Source organism: Capsicum annuum, chromosome 11, assembly GCF_002878395.1.
Source record: "Capsicum annuum cultivar UCD-10X-F1 chromosome 11, UCD10Xv1.1, whole genome shotgun sequence".
Lineage (NCBI taxonomy): Eukaryota > Viridiplantae > Streptophyta > Magnoliopsida > Solanales > Solanaceae > Capsicum > Capsicum annuum.
The window spans coordinates 231,833,602-231,850,456 of record NC_061121.1 but is presented as its reverse complement, the minus strand read 5'-3'; the positions used below and the strand labels follow the sequence as shown (position 1 = coordinate 231,850,456).

Below are 16,855 nucleotides of genomic sequence, written 5' to 3'. Positions count from 1 at the left end.
GAGCTCCAGATGTTTTAACCAGTCATAAATAACTTGCTTAATTAGTACCCTTTCGATATTGTTCGAGCGCCTTTATTTTTAGCCTCTCATATATAAGCGCTTACCATTAATGAAATGATACATATACGTCCTTAATACTAACAATAGGGATGCATGTGCGTGACAAAATGTATATACTACCATTTATCACACTTTGAATTAATATTTATTTCTTTTTTTGTTTAATTTTGTTTTTATCAAAATTAATGGTAAAAACTACTAAAATAAATAAATGGACCAATCAAAAATACAGTGAGGTGTTCCCCTACTTCCGTTATTACTTTCCTAATAAATTTCCCCTTCCATTTTTAGCTTCTTACATTTTTCTCTCATTTGGACCAAAAAAATCAAATCCTCTTCAACTCTGAAAATTACACAACACATACTGCAACTTTCTTGTTTTTTTGGGTTGTTGGGTTTCTACATTCTTTCACTTTCAACTCAACAACTGTTCAACTCTATAAGGCCAGTTTTCATTTTTCTTTGTTGTTGCATACAGACAAACATGTAAGGTAAGATTGCGTATAATGGATGATTTTTTTGGTTTGGTCTTTTCTTGGACCTCGTGTATAGTGGGAGGTTTAGTACACTGCAGGTCTTTCTTTCCTTCCTTGGATTTCGTGTGCTGTAGATCTTTCTTTCTTGTTGGAATTTCAATAAATCAAGAATCTTGTTTTTTTTGGTATTGCATTGTTTAGTACTTTTTTTTTATACGTAATTTTGCTGGAATTTCCAGTTCATTTGATTTCTGCAATGTAAATTTACTGTTGAGATTTGCTTAATTTGCTCTTAAAGATTTGTCCCATTATGTGGGAATATACTAGGTTTGTTGTTGTTGTTGTTGTTGTTCTTAAAGATTTGATTTGTAAGTAATTTTTTTTTTTGATTTTCTGAAATTGGTAATCTGGGGTTGGGTAGATGTGAGATTGTGAGTAGGTGGGGTGTGGTATTTTGCTGAAATTTTCTTGATTTGTTGATAAAGATTTGATTTTTAAGTGATTTCTTTGCTATCCACACAATTTGTTTTTATGGGGTTGGGTGGATGTGAGTAGGTGGGGTGTGATGTTTTGCTGTCATGAAGGAATACTTCTCTCAGATTTGAACTTTTTCTTTTTGATAACTGTGGTGTCCGAGTCAGCTTTTGTGCACCTCGGCTAAATCCAGGGAGATTTCTCTCAATTAACTCTGTCCGACAAGGCTAGGATAGGTGAGAAGAATCATCTAGTGTTTTTTTGACTCTGCTGAGATTTGAACGTGAGACTTCAGGTTCTTAGATTTGAACTTTTTCTTTTTGATAGCGGTGGTGTACGGGTTAGCTTTCGTGCACCTCGGCTAAATCCAGGAGACTATCAGCTAACTCTATCCAACAAGGCTAAGACAAAGGTGAATTTTTGTCTCCGCTGGGATTTGGACTTGAGAACTCAGGTTCTTAGATTTGAAATTTGAATGTTACTTTTTACCCTTTTTGTCAGAGAAAAAAGAAAGATCTGCTAATCACTTTTTCTCATTTTAGGCCCATTGTTTCCTTCGGATTACTTGTTGGGAGGTTAAGTTAAAATTTTGGGTGTTCTATTATGAGTTAATGTTGTGTTCTATATTCTTTATACAGCTCATGTTTTTGTATTTTTATCTGTAGAAGCTTAAATTTTTTTAGGATATTTTTGAATAATGTGGAAATTTTCTTGATTTGTTCTTAAAGATTTGATTTTTAAGTACTTTCTTTGCTTTCTTCCCCACCCCACCACTTGTTTTCTTGGTTGGGGGGGGGGGGATGTGAGTAGGTGGGGTGGGATGTTTTGCTGTCTTGAAGGTGTACTACTCAGATTTGAAATTTGAATGTTACTTTTTACCCTTTTGTCAGAGGAAAAAGAAAGATCTGCTAATCACTTTTCCTCTTTTTAGGCCCATTCTGCTTAAAAAAAGGTTTTCTTTGGATTACTTGTTGAGAGGTTAGGGGATAAGTTTTTGCTTCGTTTGGTGTTAAGTTAAATTTTGCGTAGTATTAGATCCCGACTATCCGACAGAATCAAGGATCGTGTTTCTTTTGTTGTTTTGTTTATGATAGTTGCAGCTTTATTAATGTGTTAGTTGAATTGGAAATCACAATTTGGTGATATGGGTAATCAGTTTCTTGCCATAATTAATGCAATCTTGATGCTTCATGAACAGATCGGTTAACTTATAGATCCGGTGATTTATTACGATGGTTGAGAATTGGAAGTGTTGAATGTGGCAAGAGTATGGCTGTTGCTGGCTTGCATAATGTTTCTGCATTTGGTTCTTCTTTATTTATAGAGTCTCAGTCGTCAGCATCGAGGCAGCGGAGTGAACATGACAGGCCGAGAACCCGGGCTTCATCTATTCTGCAAATGTGGAGGGAGCTTGAGGGTGAGCATGCGGTGAGTAATTCCTATGCCCCTACAGAAGATAGGCTGGGACCACAGAGGAATGATCGTGTCAATGAGGACCAGAATCAAAGCCATATCGAGTTGGATAATTACTTTGATGATGGACGCAGTGTTAGCTCAGATCTATCAAGCGATCTTGGTGAGGTTGAACGCGAAAGAGTGAGGCAGCTTATTCAGGAGTGGATGCACACTGGTGCAAAGGGTCATTCACAATCATTGAATGTCTCAAATGCTAACAACTGTTCTAAGGTACAGTTGTTAGGGGAAAACGAACGAGCAAGGGTGAGAATCATAAAGGAGTGGGTGCGAACGAATATTCATCGGAGTGGCACAAGTTCTCCTAGAGATGAAGTTGCTCCTGAAATTGGTTCTCAATTTGAACAAGTGCGTGATGGGTTGTCGGTCAATCATTCACAACATGGAAAGAGAAAGGCCTTGCGTAGACTCTGTGGTCGACAAGCTCTTGTTGATTTACTGATGAGATCTCAGAGGGAAAGGGAAAAAGAACTTCAGGGATTGTTGGATTGTAAGCCTGTATCAGACTTTGCCTATCGCAACCGGATTCAGGTTAGGCTTCAGTGGAAATGCTTTCTTTTGTCCTTGCCCCCCCTAGAATATCAATATTTTGTATGTCATCTTAAATGTTATTCAAGGATTTATGGTGTTGATATCCTGTCTCCTGGTGTATATCATACATAGAAAGTGAGGAATGAAAGTCTCCTCATTATGGCATCAAAGTTAAATGTGAAATGTTCTCATGTCGTTGAGAACAAATGGAAAAAATATAATGCTAGTCAATAGAGTGCGAAAGATAAAGAGGTAAGCAAAAACGGAGATTGACCAAATTTGCTAATATCTTGCAAGTTCACTTGGCTAAATTTGATCACAATTAGATAAAATACTTAACTTTATAATGGTTGATATCTCGAGGGTGTTTAAAGTATTAATTATTAGATATGTTAATTAAAGATTCTGCTAAAATACAACGCCACGTGTCTCTCTAGTTGGTCGCAAGTAGCAATGCTGCATTGTGATCTAGGTATATCTCAATCACTACAACAACAATATACTCATTATAGTCCCACAAGTATATCTAAATGACTAAAAGTATAAAATTGATATTGTCCGACTAACACTCGCGCCATTCACATTTTGTTGTCCACTATTCCAAAATAGATTTTCACTTTTACTTGTCACATTTAACATATCAAGAAAAGACAATTATTCTTTTTTCATGTTTTACCCTTAGAATTAGTTACATAATCCCTAAATCACCAACACCTAATACTAAACATCACTTAATATGGGTATTGTAGTGAAATACTCATATCAATCAGTGTTTCTAAAGGGCGTGCAAAGTCCAAAGTGGCCTAGTAAAACTGAATGGAGGGAGTGATTAGTATTGTAAAGTTGACTTAAAATTTTGAATTTCTAGTTGAGAAGGAAAAGTTGTTTCCGTGTTACTTATAAATCACGGATTCGAGCTGTGGAATCAATTATTGATATGTAATTGTGTTAGAGTAGACTGCCACACTCCCTTGTAGTGTCACCCTTCTCTGGAATCTATATGAATGCCGATGCTTCGTGCACCGGGATTCCCTTTTTAATTTGTAGTTGAACCAAACATGGCTTCATGAAATTTTATTGTTACTTTTAAGAGAATGGGCCCCAATTAAGCGGAATGGTTAACATAGGTTTCAAGTAGCCGACACACCCAAGGGTGTGGCCTAGTGGTTCAGTGAAGTTGGGTTGAGCACCATGAGGTCTCAGGTTTAATTCCCAATAGAGACAAACACTAGGTGATTTCTCTAGCCTTGGTGGAAGAGTTACCTGCTTCCTGTTTCTGGTGGGAGGTGGCAGGTATCCCATGGAATTAGTCGAAGTGCGCGCAAGCTGGCCCAGACACCACGGTTATCCAAAAAAAGGAAAAGGATTCATGTAGCCGACTCCCATCTTTGTTTGGAATCAAGGTGTAGTTGATTGATTGGCTACTTGTTTGATATTGATAAATTATGGTTTGATTGTTCAATTGTAGTTTATCAACATGCATTTGGTTTCATCATAGTGCAATTATTGTTTGTACTTATTCTAGTAGTTTGGACTTTTTAGATTTAACGTGCATACAATATATTTATCCTTGGTCTTCGGTGAATTTGGAGATCCTTAGGCTCCTGTACTTTGTTTCATCGAGCTTCTATTATTCTCATCCATTGATTATTTTCCACCTCTTGCGTGTTCGTTATACTGGAAAACTTTGTGTGGTGCAGTCATTACTCCGGGGAAGGTTTCTGCGAAATGATAACTTGAGCAGTGATGAACGAACTGCTTCAAATGCAGCAAGCGAACTGGGCTTACTGAGGCAACGGCATACTGTGTCTGATTTAAGGTAAAAATGGACCTGAATGTGAAGTCCGTTTTACTTTGAGTTGTTTTCACTTGCTTGCGGCAATATTATATTAGTAATTGTCTTCTTCTGTCAGCCCAAAGGTACATCTGATAACATAAGTAGTATCTGACAAGCATAACTTCTTCTAACCAACCGTCTTACCTGGCATATGAAATGGAAACAGGGAAGAAATTTTGTCCAGATTGGACGATAATGTGCGTGGTTCTACTAGTAATATGCTGCCGTCCTCTCCAAAGGATGTCCGTCAGCCATCTCAATCAAATAGTGAACAAGAGGTAATAGATGAATGCTATGATCAATCGGAACTTGTTAATGAAGAGAGAGAGATCAACGGATCTCATGTGGTGACAAACTCAGCAAGCTCTATCTGTGAGCATGTGAATCATCAATATAACATGGACGAAGTAGCTGAAACTTCAGAGCAAGTTGGAGAAAATGAGGATCAAGAGCAATACACGTCAAATTTGGAGTCGTCTTGTAGTTTACCTGAAAGACAAAATAACGGGAATAGTGACTTGGCGGAAAATGCTGGTGAAGGATGGTTGCTGGAAGCTACGGCTATTGAAGGCAGTCAGCAAGGTGGTCATTTGTTAGAAAACCATGCAACGTTCAATGAAAATGATGCAATGCGAAGTGAGGCAAGCGATTCTCAAGAGGTGGTAGAGGCTTATTTTCGTGATTTGGATAGAAATATCTTTGAAGATTATGACTGGGAAGGTTCATCAGCTCAGGCAGAAGAGCTACAAGAATTTATCGCTGAGCGTGAACAGAGTGATTTGGAGCAAGCAGAACAGCCAGAGGAATTTGTAGCAGAACATGACGAAAGTGAGTCACAGAATATGTATGATGATCAGAATGAATGGGTATATGATGCCACAGAAAACATGGTCGGAGATTCGCAGGAAGGGACTCCTAATCAATCTTATCCAGAAAGTTTGGATGGTGGCATTGAAGAACAAAACCATGCACAAGATCCACATGATGAGTGGCATGAAGAGGCAATTGATGACTGGTTTGACACGCCTTCCGGTCAGGATGATGGGTCCATTGGAAGGGTTGATACATTTTATATACCGGATGATGACAATGTTTACAGCATTGAACTTCGAGAACTGCTAAGCAGGTAAGAATCTTCCATCGTTTAGGCCTCTGCATCTTCTGTGTAACATTGAAGTTTCGTGTAATTAACAATTGTGTTCATGGTGTAGGAGGCGTGTTTCTAATCTGCTCCGTAGCAGTTTCCGTGAGAGTCTAAACCAGCTAATACAATCTTACGTTGAAAGGCAAGGTCATGCTTCTTTTGATTGGGATATGGATGGAACGTCCTCATACCCCTCTGATGCAGAGCAGGAGCAGCAGCAGGAGAACGTTAATCCAGATGGGCCTCAGATAAATATTGAGGGAAATCCCTTTACTGCGACTCCACCTCAAGAGACACATTCTCAGCCACACTGGAATCGGGAACCTGAGCATCAGAATTTACCTCGCCAACATCCACATCAGCGCATGGGAGAATCAGTAAGTCTTCACCGATTTTCCGTGAACTACATGAAGCTCTACTTGAAGTTGATTAGCATAGTTGCAAAAAGTACGATGATCATTATAATAGAGGCGCCTCTGGTATATAAAGGCGCACACTAGATCTGCAAGTTAGATTATGTTATTCTATTCTTTCTTATACTTTGAGATTTTAGTAAACACAGTAACTTCTCACTATATGCATGTTTTTTCTGATAAAACTCAAATCTCAACTTAATCATGTCCGTTTCTTGTTTTACGTGATCATAGTTCTCACAATGAAATGCATACCTGTTTGATCTGTTACAGGAGTGGGATATCATCAACGAACTGAAGATTGACATGGCTGTGCTTCATCAGCGGATGAACGATATGCAAAGGATGCTTCAAACATGCATGGAAATGCAAGTTGAGCTGCAGAGGTCGGTTCGTCAAGAAGTTTCTGCAGCCTTAAATCGATCTGCTGGTTCAACAGGTTTGGTTTCACGCCTTTGTCCATTACGATTTTCTCCTCCTTCAATTGGAGAAAATCCTATAATACTTTGTTCATCTAGTTGTCATCTTATACAACAACTCATCCTTGATCCTCGGAACTTGTTATCTGTTGTGGTAATTTCTTTCTCCGTTTATCAGATGTGGATGTTTGCGCGAATGCTTTGCTGAACGATGAACCCAAATGGGATAAAGTGAGAAAAGGAATATGTTGCTTATGTTGTAAAAACAATATCGATTCGTTATTGTACAGGTAAACATGAAACATCTTTGTCTTTCCTTCAATTATTAAGTGCACATGATGCTTTTCTGAGCTGTCTTAGGGACAGTGCTTTTCCTATTTGAAGTGAAAAATATGAAACATCCTTGTCCTTCACCTATTCCTCCAGCTGACATTATCGGAATTCGGACATGTTTTTCCTTCTTGGATGCAGGTGTGGCCACATGTGCACATGTACAAAATGTGCAGAAAAATTGGTCGACGAAAAAGCAAAGTGCCCGATGTGCCTGGCACCAGTAGTCGAGGTTATCCGAGCTTTCTCTATACAGTAACTGATATAATTTGGTAGAAAATAGTAGACGATAAATATCAGAGAGACAAGATAAATAATTCAAATAAAGATTTATTTGGCACCTGCAGTCCTTGCTCCTTTAGTTTAGGTAACTCTCTCTTTCTCTGCTGTTTCACTTTGTGTATCCAATGATTTGTCTTCGCTTGTCGTTCATTTTTTCATAACTGTACACTCCGATTTGCAGATTTGCACGTCTGATTTATTATCGTGAACAGAATAAGCGGGTGAAACTTATCCTTTATCCAAAATTTCCTTCGTCTATATCGGTGTGTTGACATATTGGTTGCTGCCTGACATAGCTAACAGGAAAGTCAGTTTTTTGTGATGGCTTTTGTTATGTATTAATGAAGTTATTCGACTATCCGAGTTGGGAAGGCTGTTTATGTCACACCTTTTTGGGGGTGCGGTCCTTTTCCAGACCCTATGTGAACGTGAGAGTGATCAGCACGTGTGTGGTTGCCTAGAAAGAGCTTTCACTATCTCCGAGAAGGGAAGGCTGTTTACGTCAGACCTTTTTGGGGGTGTGGTCCTTTTCCAGACCCTACATGAACGTGAGATACTTTGTGCGTCGAGCTGCACTTTTTCATACTTCAAGATGGGACATGGATCTTGAAATGCCTTCCATCATATAAATCATTTTGTTCCTTAATTTATGACCTAAGTGAGATGGTATACAATTATTCATTCTTTTTTGTTCATCTTTTAACAAAGATGGGAAACTAATGATGTAAAGTTTAATATATATTATTATTTATATACATTAACTCATTGAAATGAATGATTATCTTATTTTCTATTTCTTTTGCATTTCTTGGGGAGGATAGATGGGGCGATTCGGTTGAGATTCAACTTTCGATTCACTCGTGGGATCCGGGTGGTCCAGGGGGAACCACCACGGCTCCTCTCTTCTCGAGAATCCATATATCCCTTATTAGTATATGGATAGCTATCTCTCGAGCACAGGTTTAGGTTCATCCTCAATAGGAAAATAAAATGGAGCACCTAACTACGCACCAAGAACTACAAGATCACCCCTTTCATTTTGGGATGACGGAGGGATCGTACCATTCGAGCCATCTTTTTTTGTTGCTGGATATCTCGTTCGGGGTTACAATCATCTTTCTGTTACATTGCCTCCTTACCATATCTATTACAGTCCCGAGAAGGGAAACACGTATCTCCTACCTTACAGATAGTAAAACTGTTTTTGATAGATTCTTGACTTAAGAAAAAATAGTTTAAAGTAGTCTAGAAAAAGAAGTAGCGGAAGTGTAAGCATAACAAAACGTTCTTAACAGTAACTATAGCAAAATCATACAAAACTCGAAGTACAAGAAATAACAGATAGTAACAGATAACAACACTACGAGTACTAGTATGGGCGAATAGCGAGACAGCGTACTACGACCTACTAACTTTAACAACACTACGAGTACTAGTATGGGCGAATAGCGAGACAACGTGTTGCTACCTACGAACTTTCTATCTAATTCGTGTCCTCCACTTCCTATTCAATGTAATGTCCTCGGTAAGTTGAAACTACGTCATGTTTTGTTTAATCACTTCTCCTCAATACTTCTTCGGCATATGTCTGACTATCTCTCCTGAAATCATCCACAACCAATCTCTCTCACTTCTGCATTAAACCATGCATCTCCTCTTCACATATCTATATACCATTTCAGCCTCACTTCAGTAGAACTCCCACCTTGTCATAGAGAACATGAAATTTAATAGGAGTAATTTTCTTTAAATAAAATGGGATCTTAAATGTTACCATATAATATTGGGAATATTTATGTGGCTAAAGACTTTAAAACTTGTAATCTTACAAATTGGAATTACTTTCAATTGCTTCAAGGAATCATCTTTTTTGCTAGTCCCAATCAAGTTAATAATATGCTTTTAATGTAATTAAGCAAACAAAAGGTATAAGTAAATCTTACTTTGAGGTTTCAATATTGATGCCGCACTCACATAATCTTCAATTTAACTCCGAATGTATTTGTTATCAAGCTATTTTTATGGACGGCGCTTCTAATAAGATTTTTTTTTTAATTTTTAAAAATACAAATGAAACCCTATCATATTTCATTCCATCACGACCTATGTTGGTCACATTTACATAATCATGAAAAATGAAAAGAATAAAGTTTTTCACCACTAAAAAAAGAAGAAAATATTCCTAATTTTGTCCATGTGATGTATTAATGAATAGATTCTAGCTATATAAGAATATTTGTCTTATCAAATTTGGAAATTAAAAAAAAAAATTCTTTATTAAATTATCTATACTTCATTTACAAATTCTCTATTTCATAAATAAATGTACTTCACAATAAACTTACAAATCACAATAATTTGTCAATTTAAGTACTATACGAAAGTATAATTACAAAAATCTTTACAAATTTTACATTTTTTTTCCTTTAAAAACTTGCACACTTCTTTGCAATGCCACTCTACTCCCAAGAAGAGCTACAAGATCTCCCAACAAACCTCATCTACTTTCTTGAAAAATTGCGTAGACCGACAGAATAAATAATTATCCATTTTATTTATAATTCTTAAAAGACGTTGAAAGAGCTACATGATCTTTAACATTCTTACACGCATCAACACTCTTGAACCGCCGATCCCTCACTCACACAATTTTCATTTTCTACGTCAGCTACATCCAAACAAACCTCATCTGCTTTCTTAAAAAATTACGTGGACCGACAGAATAGATAATTATCCATCTTATTTATGATTTTTAAAAGACATTGGAAGAGCTACATGATCTCCTAATATTTCTACACGTGTCACACTTTTAAACCGTTGATTCTTCACTCACACCATTTTCATTTTCTACACCAGCTACATCCAAACAAACCTCATCTACCTTCTTGAAAAATTGCCTGGACCGACAGAATAAATAACTATTCATCTTATTTATAATTTTTAAAAAACATTGAAAGAGTTACATGATCTTCTAATATTCCTACACGTGTCACACGCTTGAACTGCCGATCCCTCACTCGCACCATTTTCATTTTCTACATCAACTACATCCAAACAAATCTCATCCACCTTCTTGAGAAACTGTGTGGACCGACAGAATAAATAATTATCCATCTTATTTATAATTCTTAAAAGACGTTGAAAGAGCTACATGATCTTCTAACATTCTTACACGCGTCAACATTCTTGAATCGCTGATCCCTTACTCACACAATTTCCGTTTTCTACGTCAACTCAGGGGTGGCTCAACCCTTTCGAAGAAAAGGCGGCCACCTAAGGCCCCCAAAATTTGAGGGGCCTCATTTTTTTTAGTAATAATAAATTACAAATTTTAAGAAATATATTAAATACTATTTATAGATTTTTTTTTTATATAAAAAAATTTAGGAGTTTGGTATAGTAAAAACTTTTTAATGCGTTGACTATATTATTAATTAAAAAAAAATTATTAAATACGATTATATAATTTTAAAAATAGACTTTCTAAAAATAATTATTTTTTCTTAAAAATGTAAGGCCTCCGTTTGATTTTTGCCTTAGATCACAGATTTACTTGAGCCGCCCCTGCGTCAACTACATCCAAACAAACCTCATCTACTTTCTTAAAAAATTACGTGGACTGACAGAATAGATAATTATTCATCTTAGTTATGATTTTTAAAAAAAGTTGAAAGAGCTACATGATCTTCTAACATTCTTACAAGTGTCACACTCCAAAACCGTAAGATCCCTCACTCACGCCATTCTCATTTTCTACATCAACTACATGAATATATTATTATTTATATACATTAACCCATTGAAATGAATGATTGTTTTATTTTCTATTTCTTTTGCATTTCTTGGGGAGGATAAATGGGGTGATTCGGGTGAGATCCAATGTAGATCGAACTTTCGATTCGCTCGTGGGATCCGAGCGGGGGGGGGGGGGCACCATGGCTCCTCTCTTCTCGAGAATTTATACATCCCTTATTAGTGTATGGACAGCTATCTCACGACCACAGGTTTAGGTTCAGCCTTAATGGGAAAATAAAATGGAGCACCTAACAACGCACCTTCACAGATCAAGAACTTCGAGATCACCTCTTTCATTCTGGGATGACGGAGGGATTGTACCATTCGAGCCATTTTTTTCTTGACTCGCTTTTCCTTCTTGTTGTTGGATATCTTGTTCGTGGCTATAATCATCTTTCTGTTACATCGCCTCCTTACCATATCTATTGTAGTCCCACAAAAGGAGTTTGGAGATAGTAAGTTTATACGCAGATTTTTCTCCTACCTTACAGACAGTAAACTGTTTTTGATAAATTCTTGACTTAGGAAAAAATAGTTTAGAGTAGTCTAGAAAAAGAAGAAACCGAAGTGTAAGCATAACAAAACTTTCTTAACAGTAACTATAACAAAATCATACAGAAATCGAAGAACAAGAAGTAATAGATAACAACACTAGGAGCACTAGTATGGGCGAATAACGAGTCAACGTATTACTACTTACTAACTTTCTATCTAATTCGTGTCCTCCACTTCCTAGTCAATGTAATGTCCTCGATAAGTTGAAACTACGTCATGTGTTTTCTGATCACCTCTCCGCAATAATTCTTTGGCATATATCTACCTCTTCGGAAATCATCCACAGCTTCCGTAATAAAACATGCATCTCCACTTCACATATCCATACCATTTCAGCCTCACTTCTATCTTCTATCGAAATTACTCTCATCTTGTCATTGAGAACATGAAATTTAATATGATTAACTTTCTCTAAAAAAATTGAGATTTTAAATGTTACCATGTAATATTGGGAATATTAATGTGGCTAAAGACTTTAAAAGTTGTGATTTTAAGATTGAATACATTAATAACCTCTTAAATTTTTACTCTCAATTTCTTGAATTATACATTGCATGTGTGCTTCGCAAAATGAGACAATTAACAAATTGGAATTTCTTTCAATTGCTTCAAGGAATTATTTTTTTGATAGTCCTAATCAAGTTTATTATATGCTTTTAATGTAATTAAGCAAACAAAAGGTATAAGTAAACCCTACTTTGAGGTTTCACTATTGATGCCACACTTACATAATCTTCAATTTAACTCGAAATTAAAAGGAGCATATGATACGCTAAAACTTTCTATGCGCGAAATGCGAGAAGTTTGTTTTCATGAATTCAACCATGACCGTCAAATTACATGACATTAATTTTACCAGATACTCCAAGATTTTCATTCAACCATCTTAGGTAAACTACTCTAAAGAAATTTCACTTCAAAAATCGAAATTTCGTAAAATTTGAAACTTCATAACAGTAGCTTAGCTCGATTATGCTACTCTTATAAAAATATCCATGCATCCCAATTTAGTCAAAAAAAAAAACCATAGACCCCTCCACTTGCAAATTCTCTAATTCATAAATATACTTCACAACAAAATAACAAATCACAATAATCTGTCAATTTAAGTGCTATACAAAAGTATAATTACAAAAATCTTTATAAATTTTATATTTTTTTCCATAAAAACTTACGCTTCTATGCAATGTTACTCAATTCTCCAAGTTGGAAGAGCTACATAATCTCCTAATATCCTTACACATGTCACACTTCAAAATCATCGATCACTCACTCACACCATACTCCTTTTCTACATCAACTACATTCAAACAAATCTCATCCACCTTCTTAAAAAATTGTGTGGACCAACAAAAAGAATAACTATTCATTTTATTTATGATTCTTAAAAAGGTGTTGGAATAGCTACATGATCTTTTAACTTTTCTAGACGTGTCACACTCTAAAACTGTCGATCCCTCACTCACGCCATTCCCATTTTTTACATCTATATCCAAACAAATCTCATCTACCCTCTTGAAAAATTGCGTGAACCGACAGAATAAGTAACTATCCATCTTATTTATAGTTCTTAAAAGACGCTGGAAGAGCTACATGATCTTCTAACATTCCTTCACGTGTTACACTCTTGAACCGTTGATCCCTCACTCACACACCTTTCTCATTTGCTACATCAGCTACATCCAAACAAACCTCATCTACTTTCTTGAAAATTGCGTGAATCGACAGAATAGATAATTATCAATCTTATTTATAATTATCCATTTTCTACATCAACTACATCCAAACAAACCTCATCTACTTTCTTGAAAAATTACGTGGATCGACAAAATAGATAACCATCCATCTTATTTATAATTCTTAAAAAACTTTGAAAGAGCTACATGATCTTCTAACATTCCTACACACGCCAACACTCTTAAACTGTTCCATTTCCATTTTCTACATCAACTACATTCAAACATACATCATCTACCTTTTTGAAAAACAGCGTGGACGTCAGGAAAATAACTATTCATCTTATTTATAATTCTTAAAAGACGTTGAAAGAGCTACGTGATCTTCTAACATTCCTATACGTGTCACACTCTTAAACCGTTGATCCCTCACTCACACCATTTCCAGTTTCTACTTCAACTACATCCAAGCAAACCTCATCTACTTTCTTGAAAAATAGCGTAGACCGACAGAGCAAATAATGATTCATCTTATTTATAATTCTTAATAAGACACTGAAAGAGCTACGTGATCTTCAAACATTCCTACACGTGTCACACTCTTAAACCACCGATCCCTCACTCACACAATTTCCATTTTCTACGTCAACTACATCCAAACAAACCTCATCTACTTTCTTAAAAAATAAAATTGCGTTGACCGACAGAGTAAATAACTATCCATCTTATTTATAATTCTTAAAAGACATTAAAAAAGCTACATGATCTTCTAATATTCTTACACGTGTCACACTCCAAAACCGTAAGATCCCTCACTCACACCATTCTCATTTTCTACATCAACTACATCCAAACAAACCTCATCTACCTTCTTCAAAAATTATGTTGACCGACAGAGTAAATAACTACTCATCTTATTTATAATTCTTAAAGAACATTGAAAGATCTAAATGATCTTCTAACATTCCAACACGTATCACACTCTTGAACCATCGATTCCTCACTTGCACCATTTTCATTTTCTACATCAACTACATACAAACAAACCTCATCTACCTAAGTAAATAACTATCCATCTTATTTATAATTCGTAAAAAACAAGTAGAAGGAAATTATGTTAACAACTAAAATGAAATGCTTATACTTCACACTAAATTATCAATTTGAGTGTTGTACAAAAATAATAATTACAAAAATCTTTACAATTTTTTCATTTTTTCCTTCAAAAACTTGCACTTCTATGCAATGCCACCCTATTTCCCAAATTCGAAAAGCTACATGATCTCCTAATATTCCTACACGTGTCACATTCTTGAACCGTAGATTCCCCACTCACACCATTTCCATTTTCTACCTCAACTACATCCAAATAAAGGTCATCTGCTTTCTTGAAAAATTGCGTGGACCGACAGAGAGGACAAGTCACGTGCGATGATAGCCACGTGTCAAGACATTGTTGATGGAACACGTGGCGACAGTACGGGATGAGGCGTATGAGTTCACTCGCCTCGAACTCGGTCAAACATATTGGACAATCTTCGATCAAGTGCTTCGAAGCTCCACCGTAAGAAACCAACGGTAGTGATTGAATCGTTGATGAGTCGATCCCCTTCCGACAAGATCTATATTAATATGAGCGTCATGTGAATACCGAAGCTAATAATTGTAAATAATAGCGACGATAAATCATACAAATATAAAACTTATCATAAAAATTATACCAGGTAATATGATTTATCAAGATCTACATATTAAAAAATTAATATAAAATCTAAATTATTGATAAATCATATAAACATAAGACTTATTGTAAAAATCATATAAAATTTTTATATGAGATGAAAAATAAAAACTATTTTTCCACACGAAAGTTTGTATCATATAAATAACTAAATAAGTAATTGTTCGATAATGAACCGGGAACATATATATATTTTTCTACTAATTAAGATAGTAGAAAATTAAGTGTTGGAGTTGTGATTCACTGTGAATTTGGATATAGAAAATTTTAAGTTTTTAAAATAAAATTCATACATTTCAAATACTAGTAAAAATCATAATAACTAACCATTTAAAAAGATTTAAAAGCACATACAGAAATTTTGATTAAAGAACTAAATTATCATTCAAAATTTCAATTGCCCCATATAAATTAATATTAAAAGAGTAGTTAATTATTGGAAAAAAAATCCGAAATATGCCTAAATTTTAGCGAAAATTGCCGTGACACATTTTAATTTTGCCGGTCTTACGACTCCTTAGACCATTTATTATTATATTTTTGTGACATATATTTACTTAGCTGAATCACCTCAGATCTTACTCAAATCTTACACGCTCTTATGTACGTGTATTCATCATAGAGTGATTCAACTGAACAAACATATTCTATAAAAATACAATAAAAGATTATCTAAAAGAGTCGTAAAACCAACCCCTCCCCCAAAAAAATTGAGAAGCATTGCAACAATTTTCGCCAAAATTTGAATATATTTTAAACTTCTTTCTCTTAATTATTAGATAATGTCAAAATTGTTCAATTATTTGACAAACAAAATTCATTTTTCTCACCCAAAATAAAGTAAGTTCAATTAAAACACAAAGAAAAAAAAATTAAAAATTCAGAACAAATCCTAACAAATCACCTGTGTACGTTAGTAGAAGAAGAAGCAGGTAAATTTCTTCGACGACGATCATCATCATCATCACCAGCAACAACAGCAGTTGGTTCATTAGTGAAGTGACGTATATAAATGGAGAAAAATCCCATGAAGAAAAGAGCAGTGAGTAGAACAAGTATAGTTAAAGCCATTGATGAATCAAATGGTGCTGACAGCTTAAAGGGTCTACCAATAGCTGTAGTTACTGAATCATTGTTATTAGCTTGGAATGTTGTAATTGAGTCAGATGATGAATGTAAATATTCTGTGTTTGAATATTGTAATAATGTTCTAGACAATTTTATTCTCATTTTAAAAAAAAAAAAAAATAAAAATTTGGCTGGTGAATAAATTAAATAGTTTTATTTTTTTTGAGTGTGTGTTTGTGATGTAGTGGAAGATGGTGGAAATAGAAATGAAGTTTTTGGGAGGAAGAGAAGGTGAAGAAGATAAGGATGTATGGTGATGATGATTTTAGGAATTTTTTTTTTTGGATTATGGTTTATATATGGGGCCTACAAGTTGCGTGAGAGTTTTAGTTCATCGAGTTGTTGTTTATATGGAGTCGATAAATTTTACAGAAATTTAATCCATCAAACTATTCTTTTATATGGGGTCTACAAGTTCAGCGAGAGCTTTAGTTCATCGAGTTGTTCTTTATATGGGTCGATAAATTTTGCGAAAATTTAATCCATCGAATTATTTTTTTATATGGGGTCTATAAAAAAGA

The 16,855-nt window shown here is 35.3% G+C and overlaps 2 protein-coding genes across 7 annotated transcripts; one reads left to right on the top strand and one right to left on the bottom strand.

Annotated features, from left to right (window-relative positions):
- The first annotated feature begins 292 nt into the window (after window positions 1-292).
- LOC107847988 lies at window positions 293-8,232 on the top strand. Of its 6 annotated transcripts, XM_016692623.2 has the most exons (10): window positions 955-1,246; window positions 1,338-1,422; window positions 2,209-3,014; window positions 4,715-4,833; window positions 5,018-5,977; window positions 6,063-6,372; window positions 6,682-6,847; window positions 7,006-7,117; window positions 7,299-7,524; window positions 7,621-8,232. In XM_016692623.2, exons 3-9 carry the CDS (start codon window positions 2,280-2,282, stop codon window positions 7,414-7,416), a joined length of 2,520 nt encoding a protein of 839 aa, XP_016548109.1. In that variant the 5' UTR covers window positions 955-1,246; window positions 1,338-1,422; window positions 2,209-2,279; the 3' UTR covers window positions 7,417-7,524; window positions 7,621-8,232. The 6 variants fall into 6 exon arrangements, with proteins under 6 accessions (XP_016548108.1, XP_016548111.1, XP_047255866.1 ...); XM_016692622.2 differs by lacking the exons at window positions 955-1,246; window positions 1,338-1,422 and adding an exon at window positions 293-551; XM_016692625.2 differs by lacking the exons at window positions 955-1,246; window positions 1,338-1,422 and adding an exon at window positions 534-634.
- A 6,348-nt stretch (window positions 8,233-14,580) lies between these two features.
- Window positions 14,581-16,676, bottom strand: LOC107846883 (RING-H2 finger protein ATL57). Its single transcript, XM_016691151.2, has 2 exons — window positions 16,111-16,676; window positions 14,581-15,087 (listed from the first exon to the last, which is right to left on the bottom strand). Exons 1-2 carry the CDS (start codon window positions 16,434-16,436, stop codon window positions 14,688-14,690), a joined length of 726 nt encoding a protein of 241 aa, XP_016546637.1. The 5' UTR covers window positions 16,437-16,676; the 3' UTR covers window positions 14,581-14,687.
- Window positions 16,677-16,855: the final 179 nt, after the last annotated feature.